General features: G+C 35.9%; 1 protein-coding gene across 1 annotated transcript; it reads right to left on the bottom strand.

The window, feature by feature from the left end:
* Positions 1–1351: 1351 nt before the first annotated feature.
* On the bottom strand, positions 1352–1930 carry LOC113711483 (dirigent protein 11-like). Its single transcript, XM_027234646.1, has one exon. It carries the CDS (start codon positions 1928–1930, stop codon positions 1352–1354), a length of 579 nt encoding a protein of 192 aa, XP_027090447.1.
* Positions 1931–23208: the final 21278 nt, after the last annotated feature.

Raw genomic sequence — 23208 nt, 5'->3', positions numbered from 1 at the left:
TTTTAAGAACTCATAAGTTCAATGTCTAATTATATATGGTAGTATTAGACTTTGTTTTTGTTGAAAATTCTAAAACTTGAGACTTGTTTCATACTAAGGAGACTTCCTTGTGTATCATATCTTTAAAAACTTTGAAAACTCTTTAAGTTCTATTTTTCATTATGTATTACTGTATTTCAATATTGAATTAATTTGTTGTTGAAATCTAATGTTGAAATCTTTATGGTGCATTTTATCATTGAAAACCTTTTCGATAGCAAAACTAATGGGTTACATGAATAAGTGGATTGGGTTAACCTGTTATTAAGCAGGTCATGACACAACACGAAATAATACAAAAGTTTAGTGTGTCAGTTTCAGGCTGAATTCTTTTCAATGCAAATTAAACACGACATACCAAGTAATGTCCTTATTTGATTTCTAAAACAAATTAGATGCTAAAGGAAGTCAAATATCACCATTACCTACTATCTAAAAATTTCTGAGTAGTTCTTTACAATTCGAACGATTTTTTGGTGCTTGGACTTTACTTTCTTTTTTCTAATTAATTTGTGAAGAGATCTCTTTTAACAAATGCATTGCTACTTGCTGGTTAGCTCTTCACAGAACTCAGAAAAAATCCATTCACCACAACTGGGAATGAAATATAACGTGCTACATTAGATGGGGTTGGAACTTTTAGGATAGGGAGGCATTAGCTTAGAAGGGTTTCCCTTTTCCTTTTTCCAACGTGATTGTCACTTAGTATTTTAAGTTTTTGTGAAGACTGTTGTAGTCTTTTCAAAATATCAAGGAGTGTGAGCATAAATTTTTAAGACCCTAGAGGACGTAGTTGTAATAATAAAAAACTTCAGGGGAGATGGTTAAAAAATTTTCCAAAAACATTATAGTGGGGATTTTGCATATGTAAAAGGCAATAATCAACGTACACCATCAGTTCAAGCAAATTCCACAATTAGGTGTAGATTTTATCTAAGTTTCAATACACATCTCTATTAGTAAATGCAAATATCTTATTTTAACACATTCACAAGCTTATGTAATGCGAAGCCAAGTGTAATTGAAGAACACCGATAGTGTTTTTATTAAGATGAACATATTGGCGAAACAAAAAGTGCATGAAGAAAAGTCATACATTGATCACCAAGTACATATAAGTCCGCAATAAAGATAAAAATCTATACTTGGTTTTCTAATTTATTATTTTTCTTTTATTAGTTATTTTTTCCCATCCTCCTAGATGGATTTCTTATTAAGATAGTCGAGTGAACAAGAAGTACATGTGAAACATAGACCGCCAAGTACGTATATGGCCTGTAATTGGCTTTCTTTATTATTGGTTTTTCCTTTATTATTCAAACTTATTATTGGAAACTACGGTAATATTGCCCATTATAACCGTATTATTCAGTGACAGATTTTGTCGAACTATCTTAAAAAGTCCATATCCCCGAGCAAGCCTAAACTTTTTGGTGCCACCAATTACTGGAATTTCACTCGTCGGACCACCTGTTTGTAAGATAAATCCTGGTCCTTGGAATTCCAATGTGCTACCGTTGTATTGTGAGTTGGAGAAAATGAAGGAAAATATGCCCTGTGAGCTGTTTCCATTCCGGGCTGAAACTATATAAAGGCCTTGGGCTCGACCAATAGTTGGAGATCTGTAGCTGATGCCTTCTGTCATGTTAGCATCATTAACAAAAATGGTTCCAAATTCGGAGAGAGTTCTGGGCCTACCAGGGGCGCCGGCAACTGCAACACTGGTGGTTTTTGGTCCGCCTGTAAACAATTGAAGGTACACAGTAATCTTGGTCTCCTTTCCACGGCAGCAGTAGTAAGGGTCAAGAAGATCAGCTTCTGAACAAACAAAGATTGCTAGTAATAGCACAAGGGAAATTTGGATGGATGCTAAAGCTGAACCTTTTGCCATTTTGTATGTTGAAAGGCAAGCTGAAAAACAAAGAAGGAAGAAACAAATAGCTAGATGGTAAACATAATTTGTTCAATGACAATATTTATAGGATGGAGGAAGTAGCAGTTACAAATGGTTATAGTAGAACAATTAAATCAATCTTGACTTTTGATGTTTCTACATATAAATGGTTTAAATGAAATAGTATTACATTTCAAAGAGTTAGGTATAGCACAAAAAGTTTTAATATCACAATAGGTTTGTGTAGAATGGTGTGGTGTACCAAGCAGATATATCATTCAAAGTTCGTAGCCAAGAATTTCTTTTGATATTTAGTGGGATAATGGAAAACCTTGATAACACGAAACACATTTATCTAAAAAACACGAAACACATTTAATAAGGTTCTGTAAAAGGATTAACTTCACTTTGCATTTTCAAACTTGTACCCCTTTAACAAGGTTCCAACATATACTTAGCCGATAAATCAATGTTGAGTTTTGACTTTTCTGCATATAAATGGTTTCAATGAAATAGGATTACATTTCTAAAAGTTAGGTAGAGCATAAAAAGTTTTAAGAGAAAATTAAACATCAATGGGTGGCCATCTATCACAATAGGTTTGAGTAGAATGGTGCGATATACTCAATAGATGTATCATTCAAAGTTCATAGTCAAGAATTTCTTTTAGTGATAGCAATTGGAACGGGTGCCCATAGGCTAACGAGGCAGGAGGGAATTTTTTCCCGCATTAAAAAATGGGATGGGCGGGGAGGGAGTATACCCCCGCCCCACACCTGTTCAAAAAGTTATAAATATATATATATGTATATGTATATAATTATATATATGATATTTAATTTAATTAGTTACAAACTTACAATATTGATATTATTAGTTATAAGTGTTATATAATGTATATTAGTATTTGTCATATAATTGATATTATCGAATACTAATAATTATATATGTATACTAATAGAAATTATTAATTAGTTATATCAAATTTACTAATACATTTATACTAAATTTCTAATTACACTTAACACAATAATTTAGTGATTATATTTGTGTCAAAAGTGGAAACTTGACTACTTTAATTGTATTTATTTCATCATGTTGGATTGTATTCAAATAACTTTTGTTTGATTGTTTTTATGGGTTACAATTATAAAATTATAATGGATAATAATTTGATGATGTGTTGGCATTTAAGTATTTGATCCTCTGTTCAAATTTGACTATAATGAAATTGTATGACAAATTTTTATTAGCCCCACAGATGCCTCCCCTGGGGGAAGCGAGGTAGGGCAGGGGGGATTAGTGGGTAGCGAGGCATGGGGTGGGGGAGGATTCCCTTGCCTCATCCCCGTCCCGTCGCCATTCCTAATTTCTTTTGCAATATAGTGTAATAATAGAAAACCTTGAAAACTTGAAACACATTTACCTAAAAAAAATGAAATACATTTAACAGGGTTCTGGGAAATGATTAACTCCACTTTGCACCACGAATTTGTACCAGTTTAACAATGTCCCAAACTTAAAGTTAGAAGATAAATCAAACTTGACTTTTGATTTTTCTGCATATGAATGGTTTATATGAAATAGGATTACATTTCAAAGAGTTAGGTCGAGCATATAAAGTTTTAAAAGAGAAATAAACCTCAATGGGTGGCCACCTATCATAGTAGGTTTGTGTAGAATGCTCTGGTGTACATGGCAGATATATCACTCAAAGCTCAGAGTCAAGAATTTCTTTTGTTATATAGTGAGATAATGGAAAACCTTGAAATCTTGAAACACTTTTAATTAAAAAACAAAAAACAAAACAATGAAACACATTTCACAAGGTTCTGGAAAAAAATTAACTCCGCTTTGCACCTTCAAACTTCCACCACTTTAATAAGGTTCCGAACTAACACTCAGTAGCTAAATCAATCTTGACTTTTGATTTTTCTGCATATAAGTGGTTTGAATGAAATATGATTACATTTCTAAAAGTTAGGTAGAGCGTAAAAAATTTTAAGAGAGAACTAAATATAAATGGGTGGCTACCTATCAAAATGGGTTTGTATAGAGTGGTATACTCAGCAGATATATCATTCAAAGTTGATAGTCAAGAATTTCTTCTATTGTATTGTGGGATAATGGAAAACCTTAAAAACTTGAAACAAAATTACCTGAAAAAAAAAAAAATGAAACACATTTAACAAGGCTCTAGAAAAGGATTAACTTAACTTTGCATCTTCGAACTTATACCACTTTTTCATTTTGTACCCTAAATTTTAATTTTGAACACTTTGCAACCTAAGCTTTAATTTCACCTTTTAGTCTGGGGCCATTCATGTTTGCAAATTGGTTAAGAGCCACTCATTTTCTTGTTAGTTACGTGCACTAATAGGCTTTTAGCCTCCTCTCATTAAAAAATTAATCTAAAAAATGTCCAAGTATAGGTTTCAATTTTGCAGTTGGAATTGAAAATGTTCACGCATGTTTATCTATTTACACTCCATAAAGGCTTTCAACCTCCTAACCCAAAAATTTAGGGGGTTACCGGGGAAGGGGGAGGGTTGGCTGAAGAATAGAGATTGAAATAATAAATCATTTGTACCCTTCATTATGACATTGATCGAACAAGAGAATGTTTGAAGAGAAATTAGAATGAAACAAATATCTTATAAGTACTAGAGAAGTGCAATTGAATATAGTGCTTGAGAATGTAATTTCCGTTGATTTCTATGTAGCTGGTTGTTGTAAAATTTGTCTGAAGAGACCCCAAAACTCGCCGAATTCCTAACAGTTCACATATCTTTTGGAGTCGAATTACTAGTCGGCGTATGTTTCTCCCCTATTTAGAGGTAAAAATAATTAAAAACTCAAACGTTGACTTTCGTGATAATATGATGCTCCATCCAATCCACATATGTGTATCGACGATTCAGCAGTAAAATTGATGAAAAGCTCAAAAGTTGACTTTCCTAATAACATGGGACTCCATTCTTCCCGTTTATAAGGAATTAACTAACCATTCTGTGGCCAAACCATTATGCTTCTTGACCATCTAAATGGTGAATTGCACTTTTAGCTTAATGCTCAATAAAACAGAAGTTCTTAACCATGTTAAGAAAAAATAGATGAAAAGGTAGTTCTTAACCATGTAAAGAAAAAATAGATGAAAAGGTCTTTTGTCACCTTTTATTAGTTGTGGTAGTTATATAGGATTACATTTTCTTTACTAAGTAAAAGATTATTTTACATAAAGCAAGTTGGATGCACGTCATATGTAAACCAAAAATTATGAAAAATAAAGACTACCTACAATTAGACTTGGTAGCATAACAAATGCTTTTTAATGACAGTGTATAAATGATTTGTGTCTGCAACAAAATGAAACTTCTCATTTTCAGACGAGAAATATTTCCTTTGAAGTAGTCTCAGTCAGACAAGGATGGACCAAGGAGGGGCGAGAAAGAAAACCCCATCCACCCCAAAAAAAATTGTTGTCCAAAATATGTAGGTATAATAATCTTTTAACAAAAATGTTACTTTACCACCAACATATTTAAATGAAATTTGGAATTGTTGGCGGGGAGATTACTCCAAATATAAGGAAAAACTCTGTTAAAATTTTTTAAAAAACATTTGGTACCAATAAATGTCATGTGGCTTTCTCGTGCTCGTAGACATGAGATTATGTGCAAGGTCTTTGAGATTGTTATTATGTAAGTTAAGGATTCTGATTTTTAGGAAACTTAGTGTTTTATAAAGTGGAGTTTATCATGTTGAGATTTCTTTAAATTCATGAAATGTATTGCTTTTGATTTGTTTATGTAATTTGTTTGATTGATAAATGTGAAACTTTTTTTGTGATTTTCCTTTAATTCTAATTTTTTTCAAGAATCACGTAATGTGTTTTTGCTTTCATAAAAGATGAAAAAGAAAGTTATAAGATTATTAATTACATAAGCATCTATTCCAATGATTCAAAGTATTTAATAATTGGGGTCAGCATTTACAATTATCAACATTCACGTAAAATTGTATTAGAATTGAGAGTATGCAAAGCAACGAGAGTTTGTGACTTGATCAAATAACTAGGAGCATGCATCTACCAATGTTTGTCTTTGCATCAAAATACAAGATCACAAACTCGAGTAAAGTTTGATATAAAAGAGGAAAAAAAGTATGTGATCAAAGTGTGAAAGTTTTCTTAGTTTCTTGTCCTTGTTTGTAAAAGTTCTAAGAGGTGGTTACAGGGGAACTATTTTTATATTTGTTGATTATGCTAGTTGCATGGCAAGCATGATTGGATTAGGAACGATACATGGTACTGGAATTAGTCAAATGTTGATATGATAATCTTCCCTTTGTTTGATATTATGGACTACTAGAAATGGGATCCAAAACTCACATAGTATGAACTAATCTTTTAGTGATGACCATGAATTGTCATCTGTGAGAACCCTAACCTTTCACATTTCCTTAGCCTTTTGGTTTATTCTCACTTTTCCTTTTAAGTGAAAATTGGTTAACCATTTGTTTCAACAAAGGAAGGTTTTGTTGTTACGTGTATTTGTGTGTGAGATATGTATATGTGTGTATGTGTTCGAAGTACGGCTAAGCGCGGCAATCGAACTCGGATAAGAGGAAAAATTTTGCAAAAAAGTGAAAGTGCCAAATCCGGCCAGTTATTGGCCGGATTGTTGTTGGTTTTTGAAAAAAAATTGATTTCCTCTCTGCCCTAAATCAGGTCAAGAATCCGGCCGGAAATCCGGCCAAATTCCGGCCGGATTGTGACGTGTTACAGTTGGTCATCAGCTTTGACCGGCTGTTTCCTTCCTTCTTATCCCACTTTTTGGCCAAAATATCTTCATTTCTTCCTCAGCTCAACCGTGGGTCTTAGAGAGAAGAGAGAAAGCTCTAAATTTTCTTAGTTTCAATCTTTGCCAAAATCTTGAGTTTTCACCTTTTGATTTTTAATCTGTTCCGTACAAGTGATCTCTTAGAAGGGGTAAAGCTCTTGGTGGAGTTGGTTTAAAAGGGGAAGCCTTAAGTTCCTACCTTTGCTTGAGTTATAAGGTGAGTTGTTAAGAATTCTCTTTTGGCTCTAATATTGGTTAATTAATGGCTTGTAAAGGTTGGAGATGCTGTATTGTGGATGATTTCATGGTTTTAAGTTAAGTTGGTTCAATTTCTAATTTATTGGGTATTTTTCTGATTTTATATGATAATCATGGATTGGTCTTGGATTGATGGATTGAAATGGTGATAAATGGGACCCTTATGCGTTAATTGCGATCGTTTGCGGAAAATTTACGCTTGAGGTGATAACTTCCGGTTTCTAGGGTTTAATTTGGGGGTTTTCTAATGGTGGGCTTTTGAGCTTCAATTGGCTTTAATTGACAGATAGTGTGGCCTATTTGGACATGTTTTATTGTTTATAAACCGAATATGTGATTGTATTTGACACTTGCAAGTTTGGGTATTTGATTGTAGGAAGAAAATGAAGTTTTTAAGGGGAAATGCTGCCCGTTTCTTTTCTTGTGAATTGAGTGAGTTAAAGTGATTTGGAAAATGTGTTTTGTGTCGAGTTGGGCGTATTTCATAGAAAACTACATTTGGTGTTCTCGAAGGGTGTTCGAGAAGCTACTTTTATTTGAACTTGTATATTTCCGCTTGGTGAATAGCATGACCGTTCTACCATTTGAAAACATGATACCTCTTTAGTTTCAAATTTCAAATGGTTACTTACTCCTTACCAAAATAAAGAGATATGACTTAGGGTTTTCTCGGCCACAAGTGAACCACTTTTAAGTGAGGTTTTAAGTGTGAAAGTAAGGTAGCGTTGTTCTCCTTTTCACATGATTTTTATCGAGACATTTAGTCTATACTAGCTACTTGAATATGAGTTGATTTTGAACTACATAAACGATCCCGAAAACAATATTTCTTCGCCTATCTAGTTGGATTTCGACTTGTCTTTAGTTCAAGTGTTTTCCGTTGGCAATTTTATATCCCTTTTGAGTTTGATTTTGCGTTTGGTTTATGAAACCCTAGATATTTCCGTCCTCCGATCCAAATACCCTCTTTTCACTATAAGTCGTCTTTATACGTTTTACTTATCCTTTGCCGGTTTTCGTCGATTTCACTTGTTTTGTTAGACGAACTGTAATATTCTCTCTTGTTTAATCTTAGGTTTTCTCGGTGACTGAGGATAATATCCGAAAGGATATTTTGCACGTTGTTTTGCGTAAATAGGTGAGTGTTCCTTGTTTGTTTTGCTTCTTGATTATATGGCTTGTATGAATGACTGATAACGTGTTAAATGCTTTCAAGGATTGCCAAAATGAGTTTTCTAGGCGAGTATGTACTTTATCGCACTCGACCTAAATGATTGTGACATTTTTAACGATTGAACGATTGGAACTTTACTTGTGTATGATGTAAGCCTTTTAGCTGAATTGGGCCCTACCCTTCGTTACCGATCGACTCGAGCCAGAAGCGGATTCGGTCGAGCGATATGGTGACTCTGGGTGTGAACGTTTGGTATACTCGAGTATTACCTTGAAGTCTGGTGGAGCTCGGCCAACGTTTGGGAAGAGGGTGAATGAAATGAATGAACGAACGAGGGCTTTACTTACAAAAAAATGCATTTTCAAATGAATGGAGGAATAAGAGGAATGACAGGAGAATGAACGAACGAACGAATGAACGAACAAATGGCTCCTTGTGAGCCCGTGTCCTTTTAATGTATGTGTTATTATCGCTTTCCTTTGTAAATGTTACTTGATTATTGATATGCTATATTTAATGTATTGGATGGATTGTTGCTTATGTGTTCGGAACCTCACTGAGTTTTAGCTCACTCCTTTAGTTTTGTTTTCCTTAATAGGGGAATGCGAGCAAGGACGAGAGCCCAGTGTAGATTAGCTTAGTCTAGTTTTGTTTGTGATGGTTCTCGCCCTAGTGCTTGGCACGGGTTGGATGTATTGTGGATTGAGAACCTTTGTATTTTCGATGTTGTATTTCCTTTTGAGATAGCGATGTATATAATTTTACTTTAAGTTTTGGATCGTTGTTTTGTTTTTTTTCCTTGTGGGCTTATTCTGGTTTTGGTTGAGGTTGAAGTGATCGATTGGGTCCCGACGAGAGCTGGGCAGGCGGTCCGCCGAACCCTTTGGTTCGCCTTAGGGGGCGATGGGGCTGTCACATCATCACTAATAAATTCCCACCAAGAGACTTGGAGATCCCGAGAATGTCAATAGTAACGATTTAATAAAAGTCGTCTGCATTAACGATCACAGGGTATGCATATAACAATTAAACTCAATCTACAGTTAAGTTTTACATTTATAAATTTCTAAATATCCCACACACGATTTTCTGCAAGTATACGGGTCATGAGCGAGTCAGGAGTGATGAACCTGTTGTACAAACTTGGACCGAATTGAGGCGTCTAATGAGGAAGCGTTTCGTACCAAGTCATTACGACCGTGACTTGTACCAAAAGCTTCAAACTCTTAATCAGGGAGCTCGAAGTGTTGAGGACTGCCACAAGAAAATAGAGATACTCATGTTGAGAGCGGGCATCATGGAGGACCGGGAAGCGATAATGGCAAGCTTCTTGAACAGTTTAAGGCTTAACATTGCTAAACGAGTGGAGTTACAACATTATGTGGAGTTTGGAAACTTGGTGGAGAAGGCCATCAAGATTGAGAGGAGATTAAAGATGAGGGGTCAGCTTAGGAATTACATCAACTTCTCACCCTCTTATCCGCGAAATACACCACCAAAGAAGGAGGAAAAAGGGGCGACTAACTCCACCTCCTCGAGACCGAGACTAGATGTGACTAAGTGGGAATCTAAAACCACACCAAAGACTACTATTAAGTCGAGCATGGGACGGAATCGAGACACTAAGTGCTTTAAGTGCCAAGACCGAGGACACATCGCAAGCCAATGTCCAAACCAATGCACCATGATCATCCTACCAAGTGGTGAATTTGCCACCGATGATGAGGATAAGAATGTGGAGATGCCATCACTCGATGAAGAAGAGGAAGCATTGCCGGTCAATAAGCGAGTTGGACTCGTTGTTAGACAAGTCTTAGCAACCCAAGTTAAGGCCGCCGACCATGTGCAAAGGGAGAATATGTGATGTCTCACAAAATTTTTATTATTTTAAAATTCCATTTCGAGTTTATTTAAATATTTAATTGCCCATTTACTCTGATTATTATTTTCTAACCTCTTTAGACCTAATTATATGGATTTATAGTATCGTTATAGTTTTAAAGTCACTCGTTTAAAAATTTAATTTTTGGAAGCTCATTAAGTGAAAATAGTGAATACGCGATTTGGGATTTTAGCTGGTTTGAAAATACCATAAGTTGGGAAAATTGGAGACTCGTATAATGGACTTAAGATAGGTATTTTATGTTTAAATACTCAAGTGATATTTATTAGTACCATCGTTATAAGAAATTCTTGGAGATTTAGCTTTATCGCGCTTAATTTGGAGATACGCTTTTTTACGCGCGCAAGTAATTGAGGAGCCTTAGACCATTATTTTGGGACTATTAAGAGTGAATAATAATAATATGAATGTAAGTGCATTAAAGGTTTAGTGCACTAGTGAAATAAACTCGAGAGGAATCGAGCACAAAACGCACGCGTACGCTCACTAATGGATAGTTGACTTTTGTATACTTGAAACCCCAATTGCTAAGCTTCTCACGGAAGCCTTATCATCAGCAAACACTCTCCATTTCTCACCTCAACACAACCGAACAGCAAGGGAAAGAAGAACCAGCTTTGCTCCATCACTTTCTACTCCAAATTCATGCACCAAATCTCAACCAAATCAAACCAAAATTGAACTACACCTAGTTGAATACTTGGGGATTGTATCTAGCTAAAAAGGGGGAGATTTTCAAGGTTCATTTTGAAGCAAGGAGGGGCCGAAAATTCTATCTTGTTCACCAATCCAAGTAAGTAATGATCAACCACTTAATTCTTAGCTTATGGAAGATAGATTACACTCATGAGCTCTTAGATTCTCATGGGCAGCTTTAAATTGATAGAAAATTTTGAATGTGGGCTCTATGAACTTCCACTCTTGGGTTGATGGCTGATATGCTGTTTGATGATCGATTTAATGTTGATTTAGTGCTCAAATTGGTAGATTAATGGTGCATAGCTAGTATAAACTTGAAAGAGTGCATGGATGAAAAATTTTCAATTCTGCCCCTATTATGATCGTGCCTCTTTTTGCTGAATTTTGAGGCTTTAATGGCTTTTATATGATGTTTATATGTTGTATAGATGGTGTATAAAGTTTCATCGAAAAATATTGAGGTTTGGTTGGTCAAATGGATTAATCTCACGAAGCTAGCAAACCTGGAAAAATTTTCCCGTAATGCTCAGACAGCCTTCTTGTTTCGGCCATAACTCTGTGCTCCGATGTCAAAATCAAGTACTGTCAGTGGCATTTGAAACTAGATATTCCCAACTTTCCAATGGTATAAAAATCAACCCCTAATTCCACCCGAGTACCTCGTACCAATCATTTAAAGATGACTGTCCTGTTTCTCTGTTTTCCTGGGACGAAATTCAGAAGCTACAACTTGAGGTTCGAATTTGAGCTAGTTGTGAGCTGAATTTTAAAAAGATTTCTTCTGTGAAATTATAGTTTTATGGATTTATTTTCCAACGCCACCAACCATGCTCAATTCCGAGTTGAATTGAGTGATTTGTGATTAAAATACGAAACCTGCCCTATTCTTGAAAACCCTAAATTTTGGACAGAATTGATGCTAGATTTGGTGTGGACTTGCCAATTGAGTTTCTTGGAGTTAAAACACTTACCAAATGTACCATGAATGTTCCCTAGGCTTCTCCTACACAAATGAACCATGTTTGAAGGATTTTCCTTGGTCAAATGTTTGGAATGGAAAACAAAAAGCTCAAGGCAGTTTTGCCTTATGATTTTTCGAAACTTTGGTTGTTTGGTTGACTACCTTTCCGAAGTTATTTCTCCATGAAATTTGGTAGAGGGACAACCCTTATATGGTAGTATTATACTGCTAATTATGGTGTTATTCCGAGGCCGTTTCATGGCTCAAATAAATTACCAAAGTTCATGACTTGAGTTTGGAAAAATCCTTATTTCACAAAGGAATTTTGGTAACTTTGAGTTGTTGTATCTTAGTGCTCAAAACTCCGTTTCTTGTTCCGCTTGTTTTGTTGTAAACTTGGATTGCAACTCTAGTAGAGTTCCAAATTTCAAAGGCTAGTTCCAATCAAGTAAATTTTGCCGAATTTTCAAAGTTGGCCAAAAACCAACCTAAATCTGCCTTATGAACCAAAACAGCGACTTTGAGATCATTTTTGAATGTTTTCCATTTGAGAATTTTTAGTACCTTGGAAGAAGTTTCCAACGGTACCAAGTTTTTCAATTTTCGACCTGTGGAGTGTGAGATACGATTTTTTCAAAATATCGTATCAAAAACTGAAATTTTCCGCACTTCAAGAAAATGAAGTTTTTTTTTAAGTACTCCTTATTTCTTCGATAGTACTTGAACGTTTATGCTTGATTTCCAAGACAAAAGACTCGATTGCTTATACTTTAAGAAACTCCACTTGAATCTCGATTTACGAGTAATTGAGGTTCATTATCATGAAATTTTCCCTAGATTGTACTCGTGCACGATCTTTCCTGATAATTGGGATGTGTGAATGATAATTCACTATTATTTGCTCAGGCACACACGAGAACCTTCAAGAGGATCCCACAGTGAACGCCTAAAGATCCGAAGGACATTTCTTCCTCATTGTTTATATTGGTGAGTGTCAAGTGTGTGAATTATGTGAAATATCTGTAAATTGATAAGTGTTATATAAATTGGGATTTTTAAACCTTTGAGTCGAGTGTGTACTTTATTGCACTCGTCCTCATTTAAACGAAGTGAACTTGAGTTAATGAAGTGAAGTGCTTACTTGTTTAAGTAATTGGTTAGGAGAATATATGTGAAGTACTTAAGTGATTATTTATGCTGTGATTGCATAAGTCGTTGGAGTGAACCTCCTCGATACAAAAGTGAAAAAGTGGGGGACACCCAAACTCTCTTATTGGCTAGTCTTGGACTCGAGCCAGCAGGGGCTTGGTCGAGCTCTTCAATGAACCATGAGATTTCATAAGCTCGACCTATTGAGAGGTCTTGCTTGGCATACTCGCTGAAGTATCGCCTCATAAATGTATTGCGGGCCCGGTGTGGTATGTAAGGTTGAGAAGGGGAAGTGTAAGTGATGTTCTACGGATTAAACCTACCCGGTTGACGGAGTGTCAACGCGTGGAGGTTCCTGATCGTGCAAGTGAAAAATAACTCCTGAGAGCTCCCATATCCTTGAATTGTTTCTGTTTACTTTTTAGTAAAGTGCTCTTTATTGAATGGTTATTGTTGTAAATTGATTAATTTGGGGGTGTTACTTGAACTACGTGCCTGTATGTGTGTTCTTGGCCTCACGAGCGTTTTACTCTCCCTGTAGATTTGTTTTCCTTAATAGGATTTGTGCTTAAAGTGAGATTCGGAAGAATTTCTTTTTTGTGTACTCATGTAATAGGGTTCCAACTCTTTTGTTTAGACTTTTAGGATATTGTATATTTTGAGCTGTTTTATGGAAACCCGATGTAAGGATTGGATGATTGTTATATTTCGTTAACCTTAAACGCTTCCGTACTAATTGTATTTATCTTTTCTGGATGTTGATTTCTAGCACCGCTATAAGCTTGAATGATGTTTGCTTGAGTCCTGGCGAGAGTTGGGCAGGCGTCCCGCGAATACCCTTTGGTTCGCCTTAGGGAGAAGTGGGGGCGTCACAGAATATCTTCACACCCGATGCTACATCAAAGGCAAAGTGTGTAGCTTGATCATAGATGGAGGAAGTTGCGCTTATGTCGCGAGTGCACTAATGGTGGAGAAACTAGCACTTCCAACTCTACGACATCCGACACCGTATTGTTTGCAATGGTTGAACTATAGTGGGGATGTTTGAGTAACCAAACAAGTCCAAGTACCTTTCCGAATTGAAAAGTATAAGGATGTGGTACTTTGCGACATGGTTCCGATGCAAGCATGTCACGTATTGTTGGGAAGACTGTGGCAATTCGACAAAGGAATTACCTTTGATGGCATTACCAATAAGTACTCTTTCAAACAAGGCGACAAAAGAATTGTTCTTGTACCACTAACTCCTAGCCAAGTTCGTGAGGATCAAGAGAGTTCGATAAAAGAAAGTGAGCTAGAAAGTGAAAAGAAAAAGAAACTAAAGGCCGAGAGTTCAGAAGAAGGTGAAAAGGCCGAGAAAATTGAGAGGAAAAAGGCATATAGTGAGCCGGCCAAAGAGGAAAGAAAAGAGAGGAGGCAAAATCTACTGATAAAAACTAATATAGTGAGGAAAGTTTTAAGTATTAATACACCTGTCTTTGTACTTTTGTGCAAAGAGGTGATGGTTATTACAAGTGACCTTACTAATACTTTACCATCAAGTATTGTCTCTCTCTTGCAGGAATATGATGATGTCTTCCCCGATGAGATTCCAAGTGGACTACCACCAATTAGGGGAATTGAACATCAGATCAATTTGGTTCCAGGCGCTTCACTTCCTAACAAACCAGATGAAACAAAAGAGCTACAACGTTAAATCGATGAACTCTTAACAAAAGGATGGGCGCGGGAAAGGTTAAGTCCATGCGCGGTTCCGGTCACCTTGGTGCCTAAAAAATATGGAAGTGGATGAATGTGCACCGACTGTAGGGCTGTAAACGCAATAGCGGTAAAATATCATCACCCTATTCCTAGACTTGATGACATGCTAGATGAGTTATATGGTGCTATTATTTTTACAAAAATTGATTTAAAAAAGTGGCTATCATCAAATTAGAATGAAGGATGGAGACGAATGGAAAACAGTCTTTAAAACCAAACATGGCTTGTACGAGTAGTTAGTTATACCATTTGGTCTAACTAATGCACCTAGTACATTCATGAGGTTGATGAACCATGTATTTCGTCTATTTCTAGGGAAATTTGTGGTTGTATATTTTGATGACATTTTGATTTATAGTAGGAGTGTAGATGAACAGGTTGAGCATGTCAAACTTGTCCTTGATGTACTTCGAAGGGAAAAGCTATACGCCAATCTTAATAAGTGCTTCTTTTGTACTAATCAACTTGTCTTCCTAGACTTTGTTGTGAGTGAATAGGGAATCAAGGTGGACGAGGACAAAGTCAAGGCCATTCGAGAGTGGCCGACTCCAAGCACGGTGGGAGAAGTACACACCTTTCATGGTCTCGCAAGCTTTTATAGACGGTTTGTCAAAAACTTTAGTACCATTGCTGCACTTTTAACTGCTGTAATTAAGAAAAATGAGAAATTTGTGTGGGGTGATACTCAAGAACGTGCATTTCAAATACTTAAATACCAACTCACACACGTATCTCTACTTGCATTACCGTGTTTTGACAAGATATTTGAGATTGAATGTGATGCATCTGGGGTGGGTATTGTAGCTGTCTTAATGCAAGAGGGTAAACCAATTGCATATTTTAGTGAAAAACTCAATGGGGCAGTCTTGAATTATTCTACTTATGATAAAGAGTTGTACTCTTTAATTCGTGCTTTAGAGACCTGGCAGCACTACTTGAGATCAAGGGAATTTGTTATACACACTGACCATGAATCGCTTAAGCACATTAAGTCACAACACAAGTTAAATAAGCGTCATGTTAGGTGGATTGCATTTATTGAAACGTTCCCTTATGTGATTAAACATAAAGTTGGGAAAACTAATGTTGTTGCTGATGCATTGTCACGCCGTCACTCTTTGCTTACTCAACTCGATGCAAAGTTATTAGGGTTTGAGTTAGTTAAAGAGTTATACTCCAATGACCTAGATTTCTCAGGTATTTATGCTTTTTGTGGTTCAGCAACTCAAGGTAAATTCTACATCCTTGATGGATTTCTCTTCTATCTTAATCGAATGTGTATACCTAACCGTTCTATTCGTTCTTTACTTGTTAGGGAAGCATACGGAGATGGCTTGATGGGATATTTTGGCGTGGCTAAAAGCTTAGCTATCCTTCAAGAACACTTCTATTGGCCAAGGATGAAGCGAGATGTGGAACGAATGGTGGCTAAGTGCATCACTTGCCACAAAGCTAAGTCTAAACTTCAATCTTATGGTCTCTATAGCCTGCTACCTATACCTAAGGAACCTTGGACCGATATTTCCATGAATTTTGTTTTGAGATTACCTAGGTCAAAGAGGGGTAATGATAGCATTTATGTTGTTGTTGATAAATTTTCAAAAATGACACACTTTATTCTATGTCACAAAACAGATGATGTATCTCACATTGCTAACTTGTTTTTCAAAGAAATCATTAGATTGCATGGCATGCTTAGGACAATTGTCTCTGATAGGGATGTAAAATTTTTGAGCTACTTTTGAAAAACTTTATGAAAAAAATTGGGTACTAAATTGCTCTTTTCTACTACTACTCACCCACAAACTGATGGCCAAACTGAGGTCGTCAATCGCACATTGTCTATACTCTTTCGTGCCATCATTAGGAAAAATATTCAAACGTGGGAAGAATGCTTACCTCATGTTGAGTTTGCATACAACCGCACTGTGCATAGTTCTACTCGTTTTTCACCATTTGGGATAGTCTATGGTTTTAACCATTTGACACCACTAGACTTATCACCTTTATCTTCATTTGAGCGTGTTAACTTAGATGGTACTAAGCGGGCAGATTTTGTGAAGAAATTGCATGAGCAGGTCCGCTTAAACATTGAGCGAAAGATGGATCAAGTCGCTCAACGGGTTAACAAGGGACGCCAACGCGTGGTGTTTGAGTCTGGTAATTGGGTGTGGTTGCACCTGTGCAAGGAGAAGTTCCCTATCCAAAGGCACAATAAACTACTCCCACGAGGGGATGGACCATTTCAAGTCATTAAGCGAATCAATGACAATGCGTACAAGCTAGATCTTCCTGGTGAGTCCAATGTGAGTGTTGCATTCAACGTCTCTGACCTTTCTCCTTTTGTTGCAAACGATGAAGTTGATTTGAGGATAAATCTTTTTCAAGAAGAGGGGATGATACGAACCTAGAGAGTCCATTGGCTAAGGTTCGAGTTCCTCTAAGACCCATGACATGAGCGCGAGCTAAGAAGATGTAAAAGGAGCTTCAAGGGCTTGTCCGAGAGGTGTATGGCCAAGAAAGTATCCCCAAAGCTATTGAGGGATTCGAGCATGAAGGTTTGAAGGTTGTTCATGTTGTCCAAATAAAAAAGGATCACAATTGACACCTACACCTAGGCGAGCACTTGCCCTCGGACCCATAGAAATGTTTAGTCGTTTATTTAGTTGCTTTGGAGTCCTGTTTAGTCATTTCAAATTAGGGAATAATTCGGCCAACTTGCAAGCCTTGAGAGCCGATTCTAGGTTTCCTAAAATGTAGGGAGCCTTGTCATGTTTTAGCCTTTTCCATTTTGCATTAGGTTTCTTACTTGTAAGGCTATAAATAGCCTATCTAGGGTCATGTTTTAATCATTCAATTAATACATCAGATTTGAGAGTTTTCTTGGTTTACTCCAGGGCTTCTTAAACAATTTAGAGCTTTCTTTAAGTGTTCACGACTTATCAATCTAGAATCACACTAGGTTGTAGCGTCTACTACCTTTCATACCAAAGTTTGTTAACCATGTGATTAACGGGTTGAGGTCTCCACTCCCAAGCTTGATACCGCTTATCGATCCTGTGCTTGTCTCTTATGGGTTTCGTCACAAGATTGGCGACGTTTGTATCAAGATGACTTGGACATATCTTCAGCCATGGTATATAGTGCTCTTGTTACCAAGTTGAAATACGAAGTTGGCTAACAATGAAATACTTTTCACTCAATTATCACATGAACAAATGAATACAGGATATATATACACATACATATACATATACCGTTATCAGATATAGCATTATCTGATAGAAGAAAATTTTAGGAATTTAGTATTTGCCAGCAAGGATCCCTAACCTAACTATAAATAGTCTCTGGTGCTATATCTACAAGAGAGTTTCTCTGATTAGGCATAGGTTAGAAGCCCTTTTACTCTAAATTCTTCTTCTATATATTTTATTTTATTAGAATAGGCAAGAAAAAGGCAATGAGACAATGAGACATATGATAGTAATTTGTGCTTCACAACAGTGATCGGAAATAAGCCTATTGAAAGAAAATAACAAATGAAAACTCCTTAAGTTATGATTTTCCTAACTACTCATGCAAGTGCAATTCTTGGATCATTGAGTACTACTATCTTGGTTAGTTATGGCGTAATTTTCTTATACATGTGAAACATACTCTCGTAGTGAATCAATTATACTTATAACTAATTCATACCTACTCTCGTGGTTATGAAATTAGTTACAAGTTCAATACCTCTATGAAATTACATGAAATGAATCACTAAAACTACCAAGGTGCACCTCTACTCTCGTGAGTGTACTCCTTAGGTTTAGCACTTCTTGAACTAGTGTTAAATCTCAATTTTCATTGAAGAAACAACACCTTTAGATAATCACAATTAATGATACCAAGTTAATCATGATTTAAGAAGCAAAAGTGCTAAATAACTTGTTCAAAATAATAGCATTAAATAGCCAAGAAATTAACACAATATAATCATAGAAAGTTCAACCAAAACCTAAAGTATAAACTTTAGAAACACATAATAAACATAAAATCCAAAACTTGTATATTAACTAAATTTAGAATCAATTACAAAAGATAAAGAGTTAGGAAGGTAGAGTAACCCTTGTCATATGAGCTCTCTGTTTGCCTTCTTCATCCTCCATCTTCATCTTCATCTAACTTCATCCTCCAACTTCTTGGATCATTGAGTACTACTATCTTGGCTAGTTATGCGTAATTTTTTTATACATGTGAAACATACTCTCGTAGTGAATCAATTATACTTATAACTAATTCATACCTACTCTCGTGGTTATGAAATTAGCTACAAGTTCAATACCTCTATGAAATTACATGAAATGAATCACTAAAACTACAAAGGTGCACCTCTACTCTCGTGAGTGTACTCCTTAGGTTTAACATTTCTTGAACTAGTGTTAAATCCTAGATCACTTGGCATACAAGGAAGAAAATTCATTTGCTTAGAACTTAGGACAACGCCTCAAAAGTGTTTTACTCCTTCGAAAACCAAAATTCAAAAATGAAGGTTTAAAGTCACAAGAGAACTTGTATCATCTATGAAATCAAGTTTGAAATGAACTATCAATCTCAAAAGGAAGTCGGAAGTTCATAAAAGTTCATTTTGTGGGAAATCAGAAATTTTCAGCTTTACGCGACAACACTTGAAAATTCATATCTTGAGTTCGGTAAGTTCAAAAATTGGAAACTTTATACCGTTTGAAACTAGATTCAAGGTACTAAAATTTTTCAGAACACTTTTCTCAAATTCCAATCAGAAATCATTCGAATCTCAGCTCAAACTTGCTGTTTTATTAAAACAGGGCAGAAACAGTCTTGATTTTTAGTAAAGTTTGAAAATGTGGCAAAATTCACAGGGATTGAATTAGCCTCTGAAATTTATAACACAGAAAGAAATTCAAGTCAAGTTTCAAACGCAACAAGCAGAAGTCAATTCAGATTTTCCAACACCAAAATACAATAGCTTTAAGAAAACTGATTTTTGGAAACCTGTTTCGTGGATTCTTAGTCATAAAACTTTGGCATAGTTTAGAAATCAGGCTATAACTAATGCTACACAAGTTGAAATTGGAAATGGTTTATGGTGTTGAAAACTAGATTCAAAATGCTATAAATCATCAGAAAAAATCGTGTTCAAACTCTTTTCACAAGAGGGACAAAATTGAGTCACAAGATGCAACTGTATAATTTTCTCGGGTAAACAGGTAAAGCACATCAGTCCAATTTGCCATTTCGCTACGGCTCACTCAAAACGAATTAGCAGGGAAATTTTATACCGTTGGAAAGCTCTTGGTGTCTAGTTTCAAATGCTACTAACAACACTTGATTTCAACTTTTGTACAAAGATTTATGAGCAGTCAAAGAGCACCTGGTCGGCTGGCCTGGGCAACTTTTCCAATTTTCTTTCTTTTCTCAAAATTCAAGTTTTACCCAACCAATTGAAACAATTTTTGAGAGATAGTTTTTACCCACACAATACAACATATAACAAGCATTTTTACAGCCATTTTAGTAACAAAATTTGTGAGAACCCAAAAAATTTCACATTTTCTCAGCATTATTTTATTTCTTTACCTACATTTTACACTTTCCTTGGAAATATTAAAATTTCTATGTATTTTTACAAGTAAGTACAGTTTTAAAATTATTTTCCTAGTATGAGTTCGTGTACGTTAGTTTGAAGTGCGTTATAGACGTGGGACCCGCTAGTGCTTTAAGTGCGATAAATTTTTGCCGATTAATTGAAGTTTTGTATCAAGAAATATTATTTTACAAGGTGCTAGGAAATAATTAGAGGTTACCTGGAGGGATTAACCATTGGAAGACAACAAGATGAGGATTAACCCTTGGATGCCATTTGTCACATAACCATTGGACCTTGACTTTGACTTGGATTTGTCTTAACCTTTACTAAACCAAATTTTGACCCAATTTCTTTCCATTTTCATTGTCTTGGCCGAAATTTATGGAGAGGAAAGAACAAGAGAGAGTTTCTTCAACTTCAACTTCAATTCTTGCTCAAATCTTGAGTTTCAACCGATTAATTTGTAAACTACTCCATAAAACTTACTTCCCAAGTAGTTTCCAAGGTGTTTGTGGAGTTATTTTCGGAGGACAAAGCCTAAGCTGCCATCTTTCTTAGGGAGATAAGGTAAATTGTCAAGAAACTCCTTCTTTACTTCAATTAATGGGCAATTTGTGGTTATAGTTGTTGAATTAGTAATTTTGTGAGAGAATTATATGGGTTGAAATAGGTTTATGAAAATTTCAGTTTCTTGGTGAATTTTCTGCCCTAATATGAAGATTAATGATTAGTTATGGTTTGATAGCTTTGATATGTGTAATAGTTAGTGTTTAGATGTTAGTTTACTTGGCCTAAAGAAATTTCTGGTTTGTAAGCATAAATTCCAGCTTGGATGATAACCTGCACTGCTTCTGCCCGGTTCTATTTTCCCATGTTAGAGGCCGAACTAGCCTTAGTACAAAACATGAAAGTTGTAGAGAATGATATTTTATAATTTCCTACAAAATTTTAACTCAATCGGAGCAACATAACCGATGAAATGACCGAAATACCCTTGACTGCCCATAACCCCTATTTTCGCGGACAGTTTTCTATCTTCATGGGATTTTCAATTTTTCACTCTGAAAATACATGATTTAGCTTTGGAGGTCTTCATAAGAAATGTAGGTATATGTCTTGGTTTCGAAACGCCATAAGATACACCTCAATCGGACTTCTGTAGCCTGAGTTATTGTCGTTGAATCATAGTGCAGTTAACTAGTCTGATTGTGAGATGCTGGTTCTGTAATTTGAAATTTTGACTTAGATACACTACAAACTGGACTGAGTTGTCTTCATAAAAGTTGTAGCCCTCTGTTTTAGCTTCGAAATGGTATAAATTTCACCCCAATCCGATAAGCTTAGTTTTGTTTGTGTTTGTTACGGAAAATAACGTCAAATCTGTCTTTTGTTTTCCAACTTAAACTTCATTTCCGCACATGTTCCTAACTTGATTTTATACTTATATGACTCTAAACCTATTGAACGGCTATTATAATGAGCTTACATTGTGAATGACTTTGGGACTGATTGAGGAAAAATGAAGCGATAAATGGCTGGAAAATAGGTAAATCCAAAGGGCGTGCTGCCCAAATTTGCACCCGAAGGCTAGGTAGATGTACTCTTTTCACTTCCAAAACTATATTTATACTTTGTACCAGTAAATATTCAGATTTTCTTTGGTTCACCTAAACTTTGAGGGTTTAACTGTAAAATTTTCTCTTGGTTATTATTAGGGTTTGTTTAGCTTCCTTTACATATGATTTTACCCAAGACACTTGTTATACGTTATTTCTTTGCATATGAGTTAGGTTCAGACCGAACGAAGAGCTTTACGCAAATTTGAACAACTGTCTTTTCATATCCGGTTGTATTTTGAAGTGGCACTTTATTTTCAATGGAATTTTCTAAAAATCTTTTTGGTATGATTTGGGGAAAAACTCTTAGTTACTAATGTCCTCTAATCGAAATATACACTTTTCACTTTAAAACTCATATTTATATATTGCACTAGTAAGCATTCGGATTTTCTATGAATTACTTAAACTTTCGATGAATGAACTGTGATAGTTTCTCTTGGTTATATTAGGGGTCCTTGGTGATTGAGGGTATCACCCGAAGGGATACTTTGGACGTTCTTTTGTGTAAATTGGTAAGTATTCCTTGTTTGTTATAATTTCATTGACTATGTGGCTTGTTCTTGATTATATGATTTGTTATGAACGAATGATTACATGTTAAATATTTTCACTGATTGCTTCAAATGAGTTTTCTAGGCGAGTGTGTACTTTATCGCACTCGACCTAAATGAATGTGAAATTTTCAATGATTAAATGATTAAATGCTAGTTGCGCATGATGTAAACCTTTTGGCTGAACTAGACCCTGCCCTTCGTTACCGATCGACTCGAGCCAGAAGCGGACTCAGTCGGGCGATATGGTGACCCTGGGTGTGAACGTTTGGTATACTCGAATATTACCTTGTTGTCGGGTGGAGTCTGGCCAACGTCCAGGAGGGGGTGAATGAAATGAACGAACGAATGTCAATGCAAACGAGGGTTTTACTTACAAAAATGTATTTTTTTTAATGATTGGAGGAATAAGGGGAATGACAGGAGAATGAACGAACGAACGAACGAACAAATAGCTCCATGTGAGCCTGTATCCTTTTAATGAATGTGTTGTTATCGCTTTTCCCTGTAAATGTTTCTTGAACTGGATTGATTATTTGATTATGTGTTCGGAACCTCACTGAGTTTTTAGCTCATTCCTTTAGTTTTGTTTTCCTTAGTAGGGGAAGGCGAGCAAGGACGAGAGTTCGGTAGAGACTCACCTAGACTAGTTTCTTTGATTTTGTAATGGTTCTCGCCCTAGTGCTCGGCACGGGTTGGATGTATGGTGAATTGAGAACCTTTGTATATAAGTTTCACTTTAAGTTTT

The sequence above is a fragment of the Coffea arabica genome, chromosome 10e, assembly GCF_036785885.1.
Source record: "Coffea arabica cultivar ET-39 chromosome 10e, Coffea Arabica ET-39 HiFi, whole genome shotgun sequence".
NCBI lineage: Eukaryota > Viridiplantae > Streptophyta > Magnoliopsida > Gentianales > Rubiaceae > Coffea > Coffea arabica.
The sequence above is the reverse complement of the archived record's forward strand: the minus strand, read 5'-3'. Positions and strand labels throughout refer to the sequence as shown.